Here is a 24,235-nt window from a genome sequence, read left to right as displayed (position 1 = left end):
TAGACCAGGGGGCTCCTATTCCAATAACCCTGTGGGTGGGAACCCTGCCCTCCCCCTGATGTCACTACAGAGCAGAGGGCTCCTATTCCAATGACCCCCCTGGGTGGGAACCCTGCCCTCCCCCTGACATCAATACAGACCAGGGGGCTCCCACTCCAATGACCCCCCTGGGTGGGAATCCCGCTCTCTCTCTGACGTCACCACCGTCCATGGGTTTCCATGGCAGGGTCCCTAGTGAGGGGCGGGGGGAGCGGATCAGCTCCCCGTCTGACGTCACTTCAGCCATCCCGGTGGCCCACAGCGCTTCTGGTGGGAATGGGGAGAAGCCCCTCCCCCAGGCCCAGCGCGGTGACGTCACCGAGAGGCGTGACCGCGCCACGGGTGGGCGGGGCTCCGGGAGGGGGCGGGCGCGCGCCTCGGCCTGAGCGGGCAGAGAGAGCGAGGGAGGAGAAGGGCGGCGGAGCGGCGGCGTCGAGAGGCGGCGGTCCGGAGGCGGCGGCGGCGGACGGCGGGGCGGCGGCGGCCGGGCAGCGGCGGAGGCGGAGGCGGCGGGGCCCGGGCCGGGACCAGGGCGGGCGATGGCGGCGATGGCGGCGGCGGGGCCCGGGCCGGGGGCGGCGGGGGTCGCGGGCCGCTTGGCGGGGCTGTCGCTGGTGCAGCTGAATGAGCTGCTGGAGGACGAGGAGCAGCTGACGAGCATGGTGCAGGAGATGGAGGAGGTGAGAGCGGGGCCGGGGGCCCGGCCGGGGGGCGCGGGGGGCCGGAGCGCCGCGGCGGGGGGGCGCTCCGCGGGCTGGGAGAAGGGCCCGAGGGCGGTTGGAGGGACCCGGGAGGGATTGGGGGGTGGGGGTCTGAAGGGAGATCCGAGGGGCCTGAGGGGGCATTAAGGGAGGGGCTCGAGGGCCTTCGGGAGGCCAGAGCAGGTTCGAGGGAGCACCAGGGTGGGGGTTGAGGTAGGGTGATCAGAGCCGGCGGGGTTTGGCGGAGCGGAGCATTGGAGCTCAGGCGGCCCGGCAGGAGGACGGGGAGGCTTTGAGGGGACCCCAGGGGATCTGAAAGAAGAGGCGTGGGGGGGGGGCGCTGAGGGAGACCCCTGGGTCTAGTTTTGGAGTCAAGCCGGAAAAGGCTCCGAAGCGGTGAGTTTGCAAGTTGAGGGAAACTGAGGGAGGCCGAGATCAGGGGTTCAGGGGGTCAGGAATGGGGTGCGAGAGGGTCAGCTTCCGGCTGTGCAAGTTTTCTGAAATATGGAGAGCAGGCGAAATGCACAGGAGGAGGAGGAGGAGAAGAAAACCGGAGGGGTCCTAAAAGTTGGGAGTGGGAGTGCCCGGAGTGTTTTCAGCTGACCACAAAGAGGTTGCATAGCAACCCCAGGTGCCCATTTCGAGGGGCATAGGTGGCACGGCTGGCCCAGGCTTTCAGGGTTTTTTTTTCTTCCGGGGTGGGTGGGCAGGTAACGTGGTGGCAAAGATAAAGGGGGAATAGGGGAAAAACAAGGGGTTCATCCCCTCATCTCACTCGGTGCCCAACCCCAGGAGGCAGGCGGAAGCCCTCCTGCCCTCATCTTGCCCATTACCTTGTGCTGTGGTTTACCGTCAGACCATCGGGCTCAGGAGATGGGGTAACAGGCAGCTCTCTTCCCCTCCTCCAGACCCTCCTTGGACAGGTGGACCGAAGCTTCCAGCCCCCCCAGGCTCATCCACCTCTCCTCCTTTGTCTCTGAAGCCTAAGCCTTCCCACGCCTATAGCACAATACCTCTCTAGAAGCTCGTGTAGACTTTAATCCTACAGCTCTGAGCCAGTCTCCTTCAAAAGGGGTCTTGTGTCTAGGTTACACATTCAGAAACACTGAAAACCCTCAACAGATCATTGTCCTGAACTACAGAGAGGCCAGTGTAGTGCGATGGTATCAGCCCTTCCGTTAATACACTCCTTGTATTCAAGGGCTTCCCAACTTGGCACATAATGAGGCTGCTCCGAGATGAAATTTACCCCATTTATGGTCTCGGGACCGCATTTTCCATTTTGAAAAATAAGACTAAATCCCCCAGTTCCTTTGCTCACAGAATGTGAGTTTTATCTCCACACAGAGAGAAAAGATTGGGTTCCTTTTGTTCCCTCCACTTGCTGTGAAAGCTATCAGTGGTTGTCAGCTGGGTGCCTTTTTAAGTTTAATAGTAAAATCATAGTTATTAATTCTGTGTTGTAACGCATACCTAGAAATCAGTGTGCTGCAAGGAATCATACTGTTTCAGTGAGAGCCAGGGTAACTGTATCCGTGGAATGGTAACAAAATAGCTTTCCATCGGGGAAGAAAGACCATAAAGAGGTGCAATTCCTCAGACTGACTAAAATAACTTGTAGGCTAGACCCATGGACCTTAAGAACTTGGAGCGGGAAGGCAGAAGTTTAGATTGTTTAGAGGGGAAGGCAGGTTTTAACTTAATTAACCTAATAGTATTAACTGCTTTTTTGACTTCAATTGACCTTCAGACAAGGCCTATTCCTTTACATGTTCAAAACTGACTTTATTGTGCTTGGTTAGGCCACAGAGTTCTTGTTAAGTTACTCAGTGATGGTTTACTTTTTAGGGTGTAGCACTCCCAAAACAAGGAAACTTTAAGTTGATGCCAGAATACCTTAGTCAACTCCCCTAATTACGGTGTCATACGTGGTGTATCACACAGCACGTGTTTCTTCCCATGTCATATATGTGGCACGTCTCTTAACAGTTGGGGGAAACTGAATTTTTGAGCTTGATAATTTTGCTTGTGTCAGTGTTGGGTGTGTTGTTAATGTGAAATTTTTTTGCTGTCTTAGTCTTCTGGGATAGTTAATGTTACAGTTAATGAAAGAGTGCAGCATGGCCAGACAAAAGGATTCCTTTACATGAAATACATGGACAGTTTTTATAAAATGCTTGAGCTCAAGAGATACCTATTTTACCTTTTCCTGAGCCTAACATAGTTAGGTTAAAGTTGATTCTGGAGTTCTGTAGTTGAGAGAATGAGAGACAGTAAAGGACTATGTAGAACCTCTACACTGGAACCAAAAGCTTTCCTTTTTAATTGGCAGAGAAAAGTGTTTTAAATTGTAGAGTAAGGTTCTTCCAGCCTGAGGGGATATTTTGTGGTGTATGGAAAATGTGGCTAGGTTTTGAAGGCATTCCTTATTGGGTTTAAAGACAACTAGGTATTATGCGTTAGTAACATGTTTTTTATTATTGTGAATGAGTTGTAATAGAGCACAGACCATTAAAAAAGTGTCTAACTGCCATATAGATCATCGTTCCCTCTGGCCCCAAGTCATCTCACCCTTCCCTTTATTCTGACATGTGAGATCCTCAAATGGGTCATATGCTTAGTGATTTTATGATTGGGGATTGGCTAAGTTGATGGCTCATATGTAAAATACTTATTTTTATTTAAGGTTATTTTTACATTGAAGAGGAATGTTTCTCTATCTGGTTGCCTTAACCACGTTGGACTTGCACTGTATAGTCCCTTAAAAGGAGTAGTCTCGCAAAGGGGATTGCTTTGGCTAAATTTGGCCTCTTGGGACACTTAAGTAAAAGGATTTAAATTTTGAGAGGTAACACTGACTGAGAGTTAGTAATGACTTCACTGTGGATTCAGTCCTTAATCTTTCTTTTTATCGCTAGGAAAACTCCATGTTGAAAATGCACTCTGAAGCATGTTCAGTGTTTGGAAGACCCAGTTGCTTTGTGGAAAATGAGAAAAGCTCCACCCTCTTGTGGGGTCTATTTCCTGGAGGCATGTTCTGGAGTGATTTGTGACTAGTGGTGGTGAACTGCTGCATGAATCATAATGCCTCTTTGAAAGGACTGAACCTTAATTTAAATCCCTGGCACTGAAATACAAACACTTAGTGAAATGGCTCGGTTTTTCTAAGTAAGATTTAGCTTGAATGCAAACTTTAGTCTTGGTTGGAATGTAGAAGTGGCATTAGGAATTAATTATTGCTTCTACCTTGTTCAAATAGTTAAGAATCTATAACCCTTTGTGTTTAAATCTTGAAGTTTCATATTTAAAATCCTACATAAAGAATTGCCTTAATGTCCCAGAGAACATTTTGAAATTCAGTTTGTTTATGGTTTTGATCTTATTTAAAGAATTTTAAAATTGATAAGGCTTATACTGGGTGTCCTAAAGGTCTTGGTGCAGTTTTAAATAGATAGGCAATAGGTAAAGCATTTATTAAGTGCTTACTACACATTGGTGTTGTATTAATCCTGGCAAAACAAATATAAGCAAGAATAATGGTCCCTGCCCTCCGGCAGCTTCCTTCTATGGGGAAAGAGAACACAAAAAGGGGAGCTGGAAAAGGCGGGGGTAGGGGGGGTGGGGGGGGAGACTGGAGATATGGCCCAGAAAAGCACTGAAGTAGTTGGGAGATAGACAAGATAAAGCAAAAGCCCAGGTCCCAGGGGTGGAGTCAACCAGAGTTTGGCCCATGGGATTGGATGGGACATGGGCTTTGGGATGAGCAGTCCAGGTGGTGTGTAGATGCCTCGGAACATAAGAAAATTATGAGCTGAATTTTATTTCTTTATATTTTTTTACAGTTCTGTAATTTTTTTTTCCCATTCCATGTGTATTTCCTCCACTGCTGATCACACGTCATCTCTGCTTTTTTTCCTTCTGTGCAATGCTTATTTGTGACTTTCCTTAAGTCTTCTATCTGACTCTCCCTGAGACACTAGGAGCACATTCTAAGGGCTTTGTGTATTCTGTGGGAGCCGGCACTGTGCTCTGGCCGGCCTGATGTTATCCTGCCCTCTGATATGTCACTGGCCTTCTCCTTTGTCCAGTCATGTATGTTGATGTCTTTTCGACTTCTTCACTTTCAATAAAACCAAAAATTGGCTTTTTATCCTGGCTTGCGCTCCAAAAGAGGACCTTATTTTACAGACAAGTTAACATCCTTTTAGTACTATTCTTTTAGCACTTCTTAAATGTATAAAATATTCAGGAGAGTACGTTAGACGGAACTATGGCTAACTAACCTTGTTGGTTACTAAAGTGTATTTACAGTAATTGTGTCCCAGTCCAGTTGATGGAGTCTTGTTTCAGGTTATTTTATAGCAATGCAGTTTTGTTATGGTCTTCATAGCAGACCCTTGTTATAGGGATTCATACTGTGCATAGTACTTACTTTGCAGGAATACCTTTAATTATCCATGTGTAATTTTAGTGGTCGCTCACCTAGTCACTGCCATGCGTGGGTAAAATTTAAAATACTCTATTCTTAAAAGCTCTTTGTAGTTAATTTTCTTTGGTTTAATAGTTGCTGGCTTTTTTTTTTTGTAGATAGCATCTTGTCCATTGATTACATATTTAGAGTAGAGGTGATTTTTAATGTTTATACAATAAGCTCTCGTTAATCAACAAGCGTTTATTGAGCACTTAGTAGGTTGCTTTATAGAGTGTGGTCTAAGAAAGGGTTTAGGGACGTTTTCTTGTAGAAGAATAAGGTATGTTTGTATCTTGGCTGACCAATTTCTTTAGATAGCAAAGGTTAAAAACCATCCAAAAGTTGATTAAATTCAAATAGATTTTATTTTAAACTACGTTTCCTTTTTTTTTTTAGAGGGGGGAAGGCAGGGCAATTGGGGTTAAGTGACTTGCCCAAGGTCGCACAGCTAGTGTCAAGTGTCAGGCTGGATTTGAACTCAGGTCCTCCTGACTCCAGGGTCGGTGCTGTACTGGCTGTACCACCTAGCTGCCCCTAAACTATGATTTCTTAAAATAATTTATCACTTAACCAGAGATCACTTCAGAAACAGAAATATTGTAAAAAGCTGCATTGTTATTCATTTGTTTTAGTCCTGTCCCACTCTTCATGACCCCATTTGGGGTTTTCTTGGCAAAGATACTGGAGTGGCTTGCCATTTCCTTGTCCAGCTCATTTGGCAGATGAGGAAACTGAGGCAAACAGGCTTAAGCAACTTGCTCAGGGTCACAGCTACTAAGTGTCTGAAGCCGGATTTGAATTCAGGGACATGAATCTTCCTGACTTCAGGCCGGACACTATCTATTATGCCAGCTACCTGCCCCAAAAGCTGCGTAAGAACGAAAAAAAAATAATCCTGCTTTTTATCCCCTTCACCTTGAACTTGGTACTAAGTTGAAAAGTGTTTTTTGTTGAACACAGTTGTCGAACACAGTGAGCTTGCAGTCTAACTGGGGGTGGGGTGGGGCAGTTAAGACACAAATACAAATCAAGTTCGATATAAGATAAACTACCTCAGGTGGGGAACCTGTAGCCTTGAGGCCACATGTTGCCTTCTAAGATCTTCAGGTGTTACCCTTGGACTGAATCCAGACTTCACAGAACAAGTCCCCTTAATAAAAGGATTTGTTCTGTAAAACATGGGCTCAGTCAAAAGGCCAAACCCAAGGACCTAGAAAGCCACGTATGGTGAGGCAGCTGGTTCCCTATGACTGGACTATCTAGATTGCTTCTTTGCAGAAAAGTTCTAAGACATTTGAGGAAGAGACAGAGCCCTTTTAGGGAGAGGGATGGAAGTCTTCATGCAGCAGTTAGCACCTGCGGTCAGTGAAGGAAGAGAGAAGGATCTCACCTGGTATTTGGTGAAGGAAGTACGTTCCTAACCTGCTTAAAATGCAAAGTAGTCACAGAGGGCAAAGTCCTTATCAGAATATAAAATGTGTGCAAGGAAGTAGAATGAAATGAGGTTGGGGAAGCATTGTGAATGTCTTTAATGCTAGGTTAAGTTCATTTTATTTGAAAAAACTGAGGCTGTTAACTTGAGGGTTCCCTCTTTTCATCTCAGAACCCTCTTGATATTATTGACTGTTTCCTGTTTAACTTCTGACTATGATGAAGAGGTGGTCCACCTTGACAAAGGCAGAGCCTTTAATTCCATCTCTTACCTTCACTAGCTCATTACCCCCACTGTCTTTTTAAAAAATTTTATTCTTTTCCAATTACAAAAACAATTTTTAACATTCATTTTTTAGAAATTTTGAGTTCCAAATTCTCTCTTTCCTCTCCCCGGCTTCATTGAGAAGGCAAGCAGTTGAAGTAGGCTATAAACAAAGAGTCAATGCAAAATATCTTTCCACGTTAGTCATGTTGTGAAAGAGACAGACCAAAACCAAAAAACTGCCACAAAAAATAGTCTGCTTTGATCTGCATTCGGACTCCATCGGTTCTTTCATCATAAGTCTTCTGCAGTGGCTTTGGTTCTTTGTATTGCTGGCAGTAGCTAAGTCATTCACAGCTGATCATCATACAACATTGCTGCTACTGTATACAATGTTCTCCTGGTTTTGCTTACTTCATTTTGCATCCGTTCATGTAAGTCTTTCCAGTTTTTTCTGAAAGCATCCTGCTCATCATTTCTTGTATCACTAATAGTATTTCATCACAATCATATACCACAGCTTGTTCAGACGTTCCTCAGTTGATGGGCATCGCCTCAATTTCCAGTTCTTTGCCACCACAAAAAGAGCTGCTCTAAATATTTTTGTACACATAGGTCCTCTTTTTTTAATCTCTTTGGAATACAGACCTAACAGTGGTATTGTTGGGTCAAAAGGTATACATAGTTTTATAGACCCTTGGGCATAGCTCAAAATTGCCCTCCAGAGTGGTTGGATTAGTTCACAGTTCCACTAACAGTGCGTTAGTGTCCCAATTTTCCCACATCCCCTCCAACGTTGGTCATTTTCCTTTTCCGTCATCTTAGCCAGGGGCCATCTCTAGTTATCCATATGGCTCCAGAGGAGAAAGTGAAGCTGGTGACCTTGCATAGCCCTCCCTCACTTAACGTGCAAGTCATGGCATCATTTTCCTGATGGCTTGGTCCTCTTCGAGAAAGAAGGACAAACAACAACATCTTGGCCAATTTGGAAGGTGTGAGGTGGTACCTCGGACTCTTACAAATTTGCATTTCTCTAATCAATAGTGATTTGGAACATTTTTTTGATATGACTATTGATAGCTTTGATTTCTCCCTCTGAAAACTGCCTTTTTATTTCCTTTGACCATTTATCAGTTGGGGAATGATTCATTCTTATAAATGTGACTCAGTTCTCTATATATTTGAGAAATGAGGCCTTTAGCAGAGAAACCTGCTGTGAAAATTTCTGCACCAGTTTTCTGCTTTCCTTCTAATCTTGACTGAATTGGTTTTGTTTGTGCAAGACCTTTTTAATGTAATCAGAATTATCCATTTTCTATCTTGTGATGCCTCTGTCTCATGCTTGGTCATAAATTCTTCCCTTCTCTCTGGATCTGACGGGTAAACTATTCCATGCTTCTCTAACTTGCTTATGGTATCATCCTTTATGTCTAAATCATCTCCCCATTTTGACCTTAGCTTGGTATACAGCTCCCCTCTCTTTTTAATCTTGAGTCCCTCCATCTTTACTGGATCCTTTCCTGCTACTTACAAACATGCCTCCACCATCCTTAAAAATCCTCACTAGGTTCTACCATGTTAATTCTCATTCTCTGTCTCTCCTTCCTTTCTTAGCCAAATACCTTGAAATAGCCATCTACACATCTACACTCCACTTCCTTTCTTCTTTGAGGTCTGGCTTCTAACCTCACCATTCAACTAAAACTTCTCTCACCAGAGTTACCAAGGATCTTTTAATTGCTGAGTCTAATGGCCTTTTTTTATTCCTCATCCTTCCTGACTTTTCTGCACTATTGACTTGTGGCCCTTCTAGGTTTTCATCGCTCTGCTCTCTCTATTCTCCCATCTCTCTGATCATTTCTCCTCAGTCTCACTTGCTGGCTCTTCATCGATGTCATGCTCACCGAGTGTCCCCAAAGGCTCAGCTCTACATCTTGATGTTGAGCTCATCAGCTCCCATCAAGATGATTCTGGAGGTACAATGTGTATCTGACCCTAGTTTCCCTCCTGAGCTCTGGTCCCACATCATCAACTGCCTATTGGACATTTTGAACTGAATGTTCTGTAGGCATCTCTACCTCAAGTCCAATATGGAAGTCATTCTTTTCCCCCAAACCCGCTCTCCTTCTAAATTTTCCTGTTGCTCTCGAGGGCACCCTCATCCTTCCAGTCTGACCCCTCGGTGTTATCCTTCATTTCATCCTTCAGTTATTGCTGAGTCTTTCTATTTCTTAGTAGTATCTCTTGCACGTGTCTCCTCTCCACTTACGCAGCCATCACCTTGGTTCAGACTTTCTTCATCTTTTGCCTGGACTATTTCAGTCTAAGTAGACTGTCTGCCTCAACCCTCTCCCCACACTCATTTGTCCTCCCCGTTGCTGCCAACAAGATTTTCCTAAAGCATAGGTCTCTCCCGCCAATTCAGTAAACTCCTGTGGCTCCTTATGACTGCTTCTAGGATCAGATATGGACCATTCTGTTTGCCATTTAAAGCTCTGCACAACCCAACTCCTTCCTGTCTTTCCAGTCTCCTCATACCTTAATCCTTTCCTTGCGATCTCTAGTCCAGCTGTGGGTGCCTCCTTGCCACTTCTCATACAGTGGACACCATCTCTCGTCTGAGTGCCTTTTCACTGGCATCTGTGTCTGGAATGTTGTCTGCCTCTGGCTTCCTTCAGGACTCAGCTTAAGCTCCACCTTACGCAGCTGGCTGGCCTTGATCATCCGGGTGACTAGGCCCTTCTCTAATGCTGCCTTCCAGCTGCTGTGTATGTAGATGTATATGTTTATGTACATGTCTTCCTCATTATAATGTAAACTCCTTGAGGGCAGGAACTGCTTTTTCTTTTTCTTTGTAGCCCTAGTGGTTAATTAGCACAGTGCCTGGCACATAGTAGGGACTTAGTTCAGGGTTATTGTGTGGATTGTGGAGTGCTGCTGAGGGGTGCTGAGCAGGGAACTGTCATGGTTAGACATGGGGTATTAGGAAGGTGGCCCCATGAAGGATGAGCAAGAAACATAGCTTTCCACCCCCCCACCCCCACCCAAAAGGAGACATGACTTGCCCCAGGTCACCCAAGCAGTAAGGAGCAGAGATTGGATATCATCTCTTTTCTCTTAAGTGACAAATGACATTGAATTCATTGTGATAGTTTATGACTGATGTCTCCCTCTTAATTCCCACCTTCCTGCCCACAGTTCCCGATTCCCTGGTGATTTTAATTTCTGTTATGAACTTTGGTCAGTGCTATGACCAGCCCCAACTCCCAAGGGCTGATGAGGAAACATGCTGCTCTCTTTCTTACAGAAGCATTGATAAAATCAAGGTGCAGAGCAAGACATACATTTTTGGACATGGTAGATGTATGGATTTCTTTTGCTTGACTGCTTATTTAGGACAAAGATTGTGTTTTTCATTGGGGGAGCAGTTATGGAAGGAGAAGAGAGTCAATGATAAAGTTGCCAAAAAAGAAAAAAGATGGCCATTGATGCATTAAAAAAAAGTTTTAGCAAGACAGTTTTGAAAGTAATGTGTTTAATAATATACTATATAATACACACATACTATATATAGTATATAAATGTTTAATAATATACTATGACATGTTTTAAAATAAAAAGTAAGCTATGTGTAATAAGCATTAGTTTATTGTAATGTAATCATGTAATTTTTCTGTTCAACTTTGTTTTTGGAAATATTCATTTTCTTTTTGTGTTTGAGAAGTTCAGAATAAGAATAAAAAAACCCCAAAACGCAAACACTAAGTCTGACCACTTTGGGGGTCACCCACCTAGAAGTGGTTCAGTAGGGAGAGGATGCAGCAGGCATTTACTTTGACCAAATATTTACCAAAGAGATCTGGTTTTTTATGTTTATCTTATAAAAATGACAATGATTACTATCGCATCTAAGAACCATCAGACTGATAGATAGTACTGGTTCCATGTCTTATTTGTCTCACTCTCCCATTTTGAAGACTCGGTCATTTGTTCTTCAAGAATGGCTTATAATGTTAATGGTATACTGATTTTTCACATGCAAACCAGTTCCACGTGGAGAAGATTGTGTTAGTTTAAATCCCACCACCATTTGTTAATTTTAATCTCAGCAAAGACAACTGGGCCGTCTTCCACCAAATGCATCAGATCTTGTCTTTCATTAATCCATATATTGGTTTATGAAGTAATGAATTTTTCTGCTTGCTGAGGAGCTTGTCCCGCTTGAACTCTTGATAAGCAGCTGGTAGATTTCCTTTTACAAGTAGGCTGTCTCCTTGGAGATGGTTTCACACAGCCCACAGATTTGCTGTATTTTGGGACGTTTTCACAAGGCAGGGTTTTAAATACTGTTATTGATCTAAACACATCAAACAATCCAGCCAAAAATTGCAGTTATTTTTTTTCCAGTAAGACTTCTGTAGGAATCAGAGTTGAAGTAATTGGAGCCTGTGTTGGCTTGGTGCTTACAGAATCTCAGTTGGAAAGGCTCTCACAGGCCGTTTAATCCAACCCGGATAGACAGGATAAAAAATTTCCCATTATACCTGACAAGTGGTCATCCAGCTTTTGTTTCCAAAACCTTGAGTGGAGGGGAACCCATTAGCCCCTGAGGCAGCCCGTCCCTTCAGTTATTATTGTTAGCCTAAACTCTACTGCTTTTTTTACAGGTTAACCTTACTGGAGAAATTTGATCTTTATGGCCTAATCCTTCAGACCTGTTGTGTTCTGGCTTAGTCACTTCAACTTTTCTAATATAGAAATTGTTTCAGTATCCAGGTTTTTGTTCACATACGTGCTTAAAATAACTGTGGACTTCATTTTCATTGTCAATTCAAGCTTTAGTTAGTGATTGGCTTGATTTTAAGCATACGCTTTGAGAAAGGACAGTACGCTAATGGCGTGTAATAGAATTTAGGCATTTTTCAGCATATTATAAAAAAAGATAATAACATGTATGAGTCATGTCTTCAGATTATTTGTTTGTTTATCTTGATAAATCTTTGAAAGGACATCTGAGAAGTTTTTACTAAAGCATTGTGGCTTTCATTTGGAAGGCCAGTGCAGTTCAGTGTCACTCTGCCATAATGCTGCCTTCTCTTTAGTAGTTTGTTTAGAATTAGCTGCAGTTATGATCATGATCAAAATTACTTTTTATTCTTCCTTCACTTCAAAGCAAAGGCTGTGCTGTCATTATGAGAGTAAAAAAAATAGTTTCTCATTAGACATCATGACTGTTTTTATTAATAGTAACCATTAATATAGGATATTAATAATCACTGAGCAAACATACCATAAATACTTATTGCTGGGAGAGATAACAGTTTAGAAAAGAGCTGGTCTCTTGCCTTTCCCTTAGTATAGGCTAAATAGGGAAGCATCATTTGCTTAACTTCTGTATTATGATTTAAAAGTACTTTATCGTCATTAAAAACACATGGTGTCCCCAAAAGCTTTAGTGAAGTTTTAAGGCCTCACAATTGCCTAGTGACATATAAACTCTTAATTTGCAGAAAAGAAAATTGAGACATATTAGTGAAAGTCAGATTAGGTGTTATTGTTCACCAGTCTTTGGTCTTAGTAGGTAGACAACTCAAAATGAGTAACTTTAAAATTGTACAGAACAAGTGAGGCAACTATTGTGTTGTTTCTTTGTTTAAATACAAACATTCTGATGACTAATGTTTTCTGAAGTTTAGTCCTGTGTCAAGAGTAACACTCACATGCTCGCTCTCTCCCTCCCCCTCTCCCCCTTCTTCCCTCTCCTCTTTCTCTCTGTCTGCCCTCTCTCTCTTTTTCTTTCTCACTCCTCTCTCTCTCTCCCCCCCCATCTTCTCTATCTTCTCTCTCTCACTCCTCTCTCTCTCTCTCTCTCTCTCTCTCTCTGTCTCTCTGCCCTGTGTCTCTCTCCATCTCTCTGTCTCTCATTGCCTAGAACAGATTCCACCTGTCCTCTTGACTTTTTGAGGAATGCTGTAGTTAGTTTTTCTTAGGCACTAGAATTCTGCCTGCTTTTTAGAGGCAGTGTGTGGTATAGTGCAAAGGAAGGATGTGGCAAAGAAAGGCTGTACTCAGGCAAGGACTATACCTCCTTGATGAGTGTCTGCTTGCTAAGTCATTTCACCTCTCTGATCTTCTCAGTCAATTCCTCTGCAAAATAGGATGAGTGTTTATTTCTCAGGGCTGCTGTGAGGACCAAATGAGTGGCTGCTTTGCATACCTTATTCCATTCCTAGGTTGAAGGTGGATTCCTAACACAGTTGTGTTACCTTTGAAAAAATCCTAGTCATTTCTCTGGTAGAAGTGACCTTGGGTTCTATAAGGCTTTGCCTTTGTGGAGTATAAGAGCTGGGTGGCTCTGGAGGAGAAAGTGAGGCTGGTGACCTTGCACAGCCCTCCCTCACTCAAATCCAAGTCAGCTTCGAGTCATGTCCTCATCTCCCTGATGTCGTGGTCCTCCTCAAGAATGAAGGACAAACACAACCACAAGAAGAGCTGGAAGACCCTAGAAAAGTTTTGAGTGTGGATCTAGAAACTGGGTCTGTTTTCTGAGGATCAGCCTGGTTAAATGTGGAGGGCCTTACTGGAATGGTGGCCACCATGTGACTTAATTCTTTTGGCCACAGCAACTCATGACTGTCTGGTAAAGTGAGTGGGTGGATGGAGTGATTGTTGTCACTGATGGGTCTTTCTATGTAGTAAGGTTTGTGTGATTGGATTAAGAAGGCGAGACCTCTGTGTGCTTGTGTAAGTAGTTCAGAATGAATTTTTCTGGAAAAATAGGATGGAAATGATGACAGATTTTTCTACCACAGTGTTTGTAGATCCAAGATTATAACTAGATGGAAGTGCCAGATTGGGGACAGCTTGGGTCTTCAAATTTCACCTTGTAGTTTCTATCTGGTTTGGAAGACATTCCACAAGAGTGTCATTCGTGACACAGCTCTGACCGTGGTTGTTTCCAGACATTCTTCCCAAGATTATCATGTATAGCTGCCATTTGATAATTAAGAGATGCTTTTCTATCTCTCAGCCTCCTTCTGTTATCCACCACTTTGTGCTCCCAGGATAATGCACGTCTTTTGTTAGTGCCATTAAAAACATGCCAGATCTCTGCTGAGGACATCTGTTAATCGGGTCTCAGGGACTGGTAGGCTCTCTATACAGTGTGTTAATATTATTATTAATAATTATTATTGATAGAGTGTTTTAAAATTGGCAAATTGCTTTACAGGCATTGTTTGAGGTGGGGTCATTGAGGACCTGCTTTTTGAAAGACAGTATTCTAACTATAGATTCTTAGTGTCTCGAGGTAGTGATGCTTTTGTGAATTTTATACCTGAAACGTAGTGCGCTTTCTACAAGTATTCCCAGGTATACTCCTAGATAAGGTCCATACGTTTAAATCTTGAGTCAATCCAAAAGGCCTAAGCGGTAGGGCTGATTGTGGATAGCTTTCACATCTTATTGACTGGTTTTTTTGGAGGGGGCTAATTTGCTAGGCTTGTTTCATGATTGTTCCTGGCCTCGTCTGAGTGTGTCTTTACGAGTCTATGCTGTGCCAAGGCTGTAAAAGCCAGAGGTCCGTTGATGTGTGCTGTTGGCCATTCAGGCTTCCTCAACGTTGCCCGTTAGCCCCATTTTAAGTCTGGTTCATTTGAAGATTGACATTTTTTGGGTGGTTTCTTTGGGAGATAGTTTACTTTCCCACTTGTGAGTTTGTGATTATTTGTATATTTCCCTTGTACTTTTAAGCTTAGAAATGAAAGGAAATAGGGTGGCGTGGGAACCATTTCAGTTAGAGAACTAAGTAAGTAGGTGAACGGTTTACCCCTCACAACTATTTTAAAAGGCCTTTTTTTCCCACTGGAAGCACCAGTACCTACCTACAGTTTTAAAAGACCTTGCTCTCTGAAGCCCCTAGCTGAGGAAAGTTTCATCTAGGAACCTTGGGATACGGAGTGAAATAAGTCCTAGGATGTTCTGGTAGAGCCAGATTTTAGTTACTTTTGGATTTTACAGTTAATTCTAGACTGCCTCGTCCTACCTTGGATTATTGAAATTATTCTCAGGCCTGGTGGGCTACACTGAGGGGAAAGGTACTTCTGAGCCTGTGATGATAGTCAGAGGGGATTTCCTTGGGTTAATATCCAGTAAATAGTTCAGCTTTTAGAGAGGAGGTGTTTTTGTTCTTTGGAAAATCAAAAAAGCCTCATAAACTGACTTTTGAAAGGGAACGGTTTTGTGGGTGGATAAATTCAGTTAGGCATGTTTCCTTGGGGTCATTCCCCCTGTATGTACGGCTCTTTGATTTTTACGAATCCAGTTATACTTGTAAGGTGTCCTGAGAATAAATCGATGTGTATTAAGGATCACTGTTTTTAGAACTAGTCTTCAGTGCTCTGATCCTCCTGTTTTGCTTCCTCTCACTTCCACCTGAGTACAAGAATGGTCTGAGTTAATCACTGAAGATAGCCGGGGAGGTAGCTTATTCCTCTGGCTGCTCTGAGTTTGGAATATTCCCGGCTTTTTCACTGTACCTTGGTGACTAGCTTTATTTTTAATTTGAATTTTAATTTAGGGCTGGATTGATTTTATGCTGGGCCTAATTTCTTTGTAGCTGTGCCTGAGGCTCGGCTAATTTGCATGATAGTGTTAATGTGTATGGAAAGTTGAGCTCTTACTTCTGTTATATTTCGGTATGTCAAAGAGAAACCTGTGGGTACATCCATCTGAATATACAGCGCGTTATGCATAGTCTATAAATGAATATGAGCAGGCCGTAGTCAAGTGATATATACTGAATTCATCCAAGATGTAGCAAAAACAGTTAAAACAGATCAGATGGCAGAAGAGAAAACTAGATCTAGGTTGGGTTGGACAAGAGGCTGTGGACAGAAGGTAAGGTAACCTTGGTAAGGAATTTTGTCCTGATGAAATGGAAAAGCTAGAGAGAGAGGTTGCTGTGGGCAGGTTGTGATATATAAAAGAAATCCTAGAAAGAGAAAAAGAGAGCTGCAAGCATATATATATAGATGCTTATTGTTATTTTTAAGGTAATCTTCACTTTGCTACTTCCCTCAAAATATATGAATGGGTAGGAGGGTTTGACTATGGGTGAACTTCTGTTGGAGGGTTGGCGAATTTTTCTCTTTCTTCTTCTAGTCCTTGACACAGAGCCAGGCACATAGTAGACATTTGATAAATGTTTATTGACTGATTTCTTTCCTACCTCCCAGCTGCATGTATTAAGATTTAAGAAAGCAGGTTCTTAAAAGTCTTAGTGAATAATTTCCCATCTTTTGGAAGGAAAAATGTGGGACTGCAGAAAGCAGGATGTTGGCTGATGATCCAAAGGAGTATAACAAGCCTTTCCAACTTTGTGTCATCTTTTATTAGACCATAACAGCTTTAAAGAACTAGGTCTGAAGGAAGCATCAATTCCCACCTCACCCCCATTTCTGAAGATAAGAGAATCAACAGTGTCACTTCAGACTTGATGAAATCCTAGGCTCTTGGATTTTTCCCTTTGATCTCTAAATCTGATTATTAAGGCTGAGTTGATACTGTACCAGCCTTTCTACCTCAAATTACTGTCTGAGCCCCCTGAAAGAATGGATTCTTAAATCTCTTTAAAAAAAAAAAAAGGATGTCTTAAATCCATAGAGCTGTGATCTAGAAAAACCAGTGGCAGTATTCAGGAATTCAAGGTGCTCTGTAAATATTTAAATTAAACTCATAACTAAGTAATGGCTGAGACAGTACCCTGACGAGATGTTGTGTAAAAAGCTCTTTCTTCTTCCCTTTTTCTCTCTCTCTCGCTTAAAGATTTGGGGGTGGGGTAGTATTAAAATTGATTCTAAGATTACATATAAACCAATGGGACTATGTATGAACTGAAATCTGCCTTCCTTGTAGACAATGCCCGAGTAAAAATGCTTGTAAAACAGATGGATTGGGGGTATTTGGAGCGAGAGGCCTTTTGGGATTCACCAATGAACTATAATAATGTGCTTTTGGTTCTCCTACGTGCGTGTCCTTTGCAGACAGAGAACGTTCAGCTTAACAAAGAGATGACTCTTGCCAACAACCGAAGCCTGGCAGAAGGAAATCTTTTGTACCAACCACAGCTGGAAACTTTGAAAGCCAGTTTGACCCAAAAATACCAGGAGCTACAGGTTCTCTTTGAAGCCTATCAGATCAAGAAAACCAAATTAGGTAACTTTCCTGGGGTGGTATTTTTAAGAATAAAAGGCAAGGAAAGACATTTTTCAGGTAGATGGTGATCCATGACTGAGTTTAGATGCTAGAATGGTCATTCAGTAGCAGTGGGAAGTTGGTTTTAGAATTTTGCTGTCTATTACAAACAGATTTTATTTCATTATCCTAAGACCATAACCTTCTCTAGATGACAGAAGAGCATAGCAATCTTCTGGAAATAGAATTGGAGGAACGGAATTGGCTTGCCGGCCGTATTTCTCCTCCCATGTAATGAATATAACCCCCCAATATAATATTGAAAAATGTAAGTATTGCCTTAAATGTGGAAAACATAATTAATATCACCGTTCACTTTTCTTTTCTCCCAAACCTCTGCTTAGAATATTTTACTGTAATGCTAAATTTCGTATTTTATATATGAAAAAAATTGAGGAAATGATTTGGTGTGCATATTGAATACTTCAGTGGTACTCAGAGAGATACTGAATTTGGCTTCCGCAGTTTTCTTTAAAATCCTGTTAATACCATGACCTGTTGTTGTGGCCGTGGTATGTTAACACAAGCAGCATATGTGCTCTTGGGTGTCTCCGGGCCCTCCCCAGAGCTCCCCCAGCGCACTGTTTCCTGGTACTCTGCTTGCTTCTCTTCAGGAGCAGTGGGAAGCAGTTTCCCAAGACGACAACCAGTTATAAGCAGGAAGATGTGGCTCCTCTTGGCTTCCCAAATTAAAATAAATTCATTAGCAGCAACTTGCAGAAGATAAGTTTAAACGTTGGTGTGTTTTTGCAGGTGTGTGCACCTTCCAAGAAGGAGAGACTCCCGAGAAACATCTGGGTGCCTCACTCTCCCTTCTCTTGCCTTTTACAGATCAGCAGTCCAGCAGTGCTTCTCTGGAGACGTTGCTAGCCCTTCTTCAAACAGAGGGAGCCAAGATTGAAGAAGATACAGAGGTGAGGTGAACTGCCACTCTGCCTGGGACCGTCTTTGTATCCCCGGCACCTGTCCTAGGGCTTTACACACTGGCATGCAGTAGGTGCTTAATACATGTTGATTTGAATATCCCACATTTCCTACCTCTAGACTACAGCACTAGGGAAAGGTCTTCACAGTAGAACAAGTAAGTCCCTTCCTGTGGAGTCAGGGCCAATAAATTATAAACTTGTCTGTTATGTGGGCGTTGTATAAGAAATACATCAGCAATGTTGGAGAGCTGCTGGTGCAGCAGGTGTAGTGCTGGGGGGGTGTTTAGGTTGCAGATGGCCAGGAGCGGAGTGTGGCCCGGGTGCGGGTGACATTGAGCAGGGCACAGCTGGCTGGCTTCCTAAACATGATTGGCTTTGTCTCTAGCCAGCCACCATGATAAATGGGAGAGAACAGACGAGAGACCTTTAAGGGAACTGTCTAAAAAATGTGTTGGACTGTGAGACTGAGTGGTGTTGGCTTAAGCTTCAGTAAGAGCTGAGGAATGTCGTCCCATGTTGCTGGTTTAACCAAGAGGCCAGAGCCTGGCAGGGTGACTCTCTGAGTGTGTAGCATGGTGGGAGAGCCTCATTAAATGGTTTTTTTAGGGACTAAGGGACATAAACAGTCATTTTTCTGGAAGGAGTTAAAAAAGTAGATGGGAATCAAATCAAGAGGCACCCACCTGACTGAACGGAGAGGCAGTGGTTTCTTCTCCTCTGCCTCGTTTGTTCCTGTGGGAGCCACGTAGCTCCAGAGGGTCTCTGGTACAGAGTTGGAGCTTCTGTTTTGATTCCAGACCCTCTAACTTAGTATTTACTCATTATTTCAGAACATGGCGGAGAAGTTCCTTGATGGAGAGGTCCCACTCGATTCATTCATCGATGAATATCAAAATAAACGGAAACTAGCCCATTTACGTCGAGTAAAAATTGAGAAACTTCAGGAAATGGTGCTTAAGGGCCAGAGACTTCCAAAGGCCCAAGTCCAGCTGCAGCCCAGGGTGCCAGATCCAACACCAGTTCCTATGGTGCCCTACCCAGCTTCAGATGCCAGTGTGCCCCCGTCTGTTGTGCCCCGGCGCATCCCTCCACCACCACCCCCAGTCCCTGCTGGACGGTTCGCGACTCCATTTACAGTGGCCATGGGATCAGGACAGGCTCTTCCTTACCCAGGATTACAGTGCCCTCCTCTTCCCCCCAGGGTGGGCCTTCCATCTATTGGTCACAATCCTCAGCCAGGATACCCTCCTCAGTTTGCATCACCATACCCTCCGGCCCTTCCTCAGAGACCTCCTCCGAGGCTTCCTCCACATCCTGGCTTCATCCTTCAGTGAGTCTGCAGCTGCACCTCCATCCCTGGGTCAGTGCTTAGAGTTTGTATTACTCCTTCCCGTGAAACTCTTTCCCCATCTGTTGGGGAACCTTCTGGGCTCTGCACGCATGGGAGGAGAAAAAGGTCAGACTGTCTTGTCTGGGGGCTCCATTTCTCATGGGGCAAGAATGTGCTGTGTTTTTAGAATCCTAGTTCCTTTGGTAGGTAGTATGATGCCACTTGATTTGTATAAGTCCAGCAGGTTTTATAAGCTGGGCTGGAGAAAGAAGCTGACCTACTCTAGGTTTGTTTGTGGCTCTCAGTGAGATCTCTTAATGTTCTAGTGCTGAGAAATTTGGGTTACGAGAAAAGCTTAGGTACCTGCCCTCGTTCCAGCCACATCTAGAATTGTGTTCCCGTTGCAGTTCACTTCAGCATGTTTGATTCTAGTTTGGTTTTCAAAAGCCAATTCCATATTGATCAGGCCAGTATTGGGTGGTAACTGCCTTTGCTTGGGGGCAAAGCAGCACTCAGGCTCTCTGCTGCTTTTAAAATCCCAGGTGGGCACAGTGGGTATTAAATTGGGTGTATTTACTTTCTACATGGAATCTGATTTGGGGGGAAAATCATTACTAGCACCCTCCACCTCTCACCCCCCCCCTCCCAACCTTGCTGCTTTTAAGATGCTTAGAAGCCGCAACGCAAAGTTTGCACTTGCCTAAATGCCGTCTCCACCTCCAGAGCCTCAGAAATCCAGGCCCTATGGAGAGGACTGGAGAGAGAAGTGGGACCTGGGCTTTTGTATTAAGGATTCTATACCTGATACTTTCTCTTCATCCCTGTCCTTCCCATACCTGACCCCAAAGAGCTCGCCCCCAATAATTGCCACTAAGAAATACTCCAAAAATATTTTTACAACTTGTGAAATTTTCCTGTTTTCTACAAAAAAAAGTTTGATGCTCACAGCACCATTCAGGGAAACTATCCAAAATAGAGAATACTTATCGTGCAGGTAAAATGCAAATTCCTCTCTTGCAAGTAATGCATTGTTGCACGTGTGTGCCGTGCCTTAGGATCGATCACTGTTGGTGATTGGACTTGTGACCCGGGCTAGCCTTTCCAATCACCTGGTGGCCATAGCTTCCTTTTGGACTCAAAGGGCTCCGGAATAGGCTTGCTCTAGTCTGGCTTGGGAGCGTCTCCTCTAGAGTCGATGGCTCTCCTTTCAGGGAAAGGCTTTTTCTTAGGATGGCGCTGATGTTCATCCGTCTGCAAAAACAGAAGAAAAACCCTCTCCCGTTGAGCCTGAAATGTCATATTTTCTGCGCTCTGTGTGATGTGCAGATGGGGAGAGATTCTGAATATGGTGCTTCAGGAAACATGGTGTTTGGGGAGCGGGGGAGGGGGGAGGGACTACGGAAAACATTTCAAATTGGTTTGCAGGAAGGACCACAGATGATGGGGATGGATAGAGGAGGCCAAGGTTCTTAGTAGCCACATCGACAGATGCTTCCCCTCTGATAGTGAACTCTGTATCGTACCATCTGGTTAAGCCTCAGCCTCAGCGTTGTGGCTGTGGCCAGGGACGCTGCCCAGCTGCTCCGAAAGGGCCTCTGAGCGTCCCCAACCTGAAACAGGCAGGCCTCCCCCACCCCGGGCAGCACGTGTCAGCGGCAGCTTCTGGGGTGTTGATGGTCAACTTCAAAGAAGGTTTGAAAGGTGCTTGAACTTGGAGAAAGGTCCAGCTGCAATGGGCGTCCTCTCTGTCTGACTGCTGGCAGCTCGTGCCAACTTTTGTACCCATTCCTGTAAACAGTTGTGATTCTGTACTTGAACTCCACTGGACAATCGACCATTTTAAAAGAAAACAAACTCTAATAGGATGCTAGGTGCCACGTCAGTCAAGTGGACTTGCCAGTTATTATCGATGGTTGAAATGCCATTGCTGTTATACCTCCTCAGCTGTGCTCCACTCTTCAAGGAAATCTGGCTCCCACAGCCATCGAGTCAGCAGCCAAAAGTACTTACCTTTGTGGTTTGTTTTTGAGATTATAAAAATGGCACGAAGAGGCTGGCTCTGTCCTCTCCTTCCAGGGGCCACGTATGGAACTGTGAGTGTAGGTCTGTAGGAAACTTTAATGAAAGAACTGATTATTAATAATTATCTTGTCATTGTCCGCCTGGGGAATACTTACAGTATGTTCTATTCTAGAATTCCAGCGATCAAAGTTCTGGAAGAAACTGGACGATCAAAACAGCTTAGATATGTCTGTGTGCTGCCTCTTCCCAACGGTGCTGGAGTTTGCTTGTTCTCCCTTGTTCAGCGCCCCTGAGTAATCGAACACTTCACGCTGACTGCCTTTGAAAGAAGGCAACAACAGCTTCCCTTCCTCCTGTTGGGGAACTTCCCTTTTACCCCAGGAACAGAGAATGGACGTTGATGGTGGGTTCTCAGAGGTGATGCTAGTGAGGAGCACCAAAGTACAGGTTTCTGTAAATCAGCTACCTTGATCCCAAACACCTGTCTGGGGCAGCTTGACAGGTCGGGTAGGGTCGGGTTGGACAAATGTGAAAGCCTGAGACGGGCTTAATCTGAGCTGGGTAACTAAGGGGGGGCCCTTTGTGGATACCGTGACCTCCGGTTATTTCCAATAAACAATAGAACTTCAACGGCATTGACACTTTGCTTTGCTTTTGGGGTCCACTGATGCCTGGTCAGTATGAATGAATCAGTTACTTTTGTGCTTTGTGGGCTGAGAGTTAGACTCATTTCTAGATGGGCATTTCATGACCTATCATCTCGGGAAAGGCTGCATTAAAGCCTCTCCCATGTGCCCTTGTCAGCCAGCCGTGAGACATCGTTGAGGGTTCCCTTGCGTTCGGTCTGCTGCTTGTCGGGGCACAGTTAAGAAGAGTACTCCACGTTTGTATTGCCTGTTTCTATTTTTCAAGGACACTTCCCTGCTTTTACTGTCTTAGCAGATCCTGACAACTTCGTTAAAGCAGATTCAGTAGGTCGAGCAATCCTCACTCCAACAGGAAAGGTGGCTTAATTAAGGCCAGAGAGCTCAAGTGATCCTCAGGGCTATAAAAGTTACTGATTATCCGGGATTCCTTCACTGACTTCCTAGTAAGAGAGTGACGAGTGACAACTTGGGAGGGATTTTCTTAGGCTTCCATTGTGTGACTCGTGAGAATAGATTGGGAAAGTATACACTTTAAGCGCTCCTTGCTTTCTTACACTCTCCATTATTGCAGTTTAATTTTTAAAAATGTTTTGATGCCATTTATTTTTAAATGTTTCTGGAAATGGCCTCTTCTGCTTCCCCTTGGTGACCACCAAACCCTACCTTGTTATATTATAATCCTTTTATGTGTGTACATGTGATGTTCTGCTATTATTTTCTTTTTTTCTTTTTTTGTGAGGCACTTGGGGTTAAGTGGCGTGCCCAGGGTCACAACAGCTAGTAAGTGTCAAGTATCTGAGTCTGGATTTGAACTCGGGTCCTCCTGACCAGTGCTCTAACCACTGTGCCACCTAGCTGCCCCATTACGGAGTATTTTCACACCTGTCACTTTGTTATTCAAAACAGCAACTTTATGAGAGGGTGTGAGATGGGTGGAGCAGGTAATATCTCAGTTTTACAGATGGGAAATGGAAATACTCCTGGCCACACAGCTAATAGATTGTAGAACCCATGACGTTGATAGTCCAGAGTACATCACATTATGCCAGGTTTTTTCTTGTCACTGATCACCTAGGTTGAAGGAGTCCCTTTCCAAGCATCCCTTAAGATTGCCAGACCTTTTCTTAAAGATCTCTTTGCTCCTAAGTAAAGGAAATATTTTTCTAAGTCAGCTGTACTCAGAAAATGAGGCTTTAAAATCCCCTCCAAGGATAAGAGCCCTGTGTGGTTAACACGCCCAAGCCCAATGTGGCCAGAGGTGAGCAAAGCCGATTGTCCTTGTGAATGGAACAGGAGGATTCTGTTTGTAAACACTTGGAAAATACACCATCTCTTAGTGAGAACCAGGCCAGGATGGCCTGTTTATGTTCCTTTTCCGTGCCCTAAGAAACTGCCTCAGCCATGCCTCAGTTGTGGGGAGAGAGAGGGACAGCTGTGGCCGCCACAAAGGCCAAGTCTATCAGCGAGCCAGGCTGGGTGGGGATGAGGGTGGGGGGAGAAGCACCATGGGTCTTTGTTCAGGACTTTTGTACAGGGGGCAAAGTTTGTACAGGACAGTCATGTGACCAGAAGAGCCAGAGGCAGCTCCGGTTCATTTTCTCTGGCTTTAATCTGTTATCAGAAATGGTTTATCCCTCACAATCCAGGGCCCCTGGGTGTGGAGGAGATCCTGGAGAAAACAGCTCAACTCCTTTTGTTGGTGTTCAGTCATTTCAGTCGTGTCTGATTCTTCATGACCCCATGTGGGGTTTTCTTGGCAGAGATGCTGGAGAGGTTTGCCATTTACTTCTCCAGCTTGTTTTACACATGAGGAAACTGAGGCAAACAGGGTGATTTAGTGATTTAAATGCCCAGGGTCACACGGCTAGTAAGTGTGTGAGGCCGGATTTGAACTCAGGAACACAAGTCTTCCTGCCTGCAGGCCTGGCACTGTATCCACTGTGGTGCCATCTGGCTGCTCAACTCCTACCCTCCAGAATCAGGCATCCGTTAGCAGTAAGCGGACAGTATCTCAGAACTGGAAGGGACATTCGAGTTCCTTCTTACTGAGTGAGAATCTACAGTGTGACACCTCTGCTTGAATACTAACAGGGACTCCACCCCCCTTCCTTCCTGACCCTCGGGCCCCAGTTTAATACTGCAGGTTAAA

General features: G+C 44.2%; 1 protein-coding gene across 1 annotated transcript; it reads left to right on the top strand.

Moving 5' to 3' along the window:
* Positions 1-578: 578 nt before the first annotated feature.
* On the top strand, positions 579-22,074 carry VPS37B (VPS37B subunit of ESCRT-I). Its single transcript, XM_036764913.1, has 4 exons — positions 579-719; positions 16,951-17,122; positions 17,993-18,075; positions 18,918-22,074. The coding sequence occupies exons 1-4, from the start codon at positions 579-581 to the stop codon at positions 19,419-19,421; spliced, it is 900 nt and encodes a 299-aa protein (XP_036620808.1). The 3' UTR covers positions 19,422-22,074.
* The last annotated feature ends 2,161 nt before the right edge of the window (positions 22,075-24,235 follow it).

Source organism: Trichosurus vulpecula, chromosome 1 (genome assembly GCF_011100635.1).
Source record: "Trichosurus vulpecula isolate mTriVul1 chromosome 1, mTriVul1.pri, whole genome shotgun sequence".
Taxonomy (NCBI): Eukaryota; Metazoa; Chordata; class Mammalia; order Diprotodontia; family Phalangeridae; genus Trichosurus; species Trichosurus vulpecula.
This window is presented reverse-complemented; position numbering and strand designations above follow the sequence as displayed.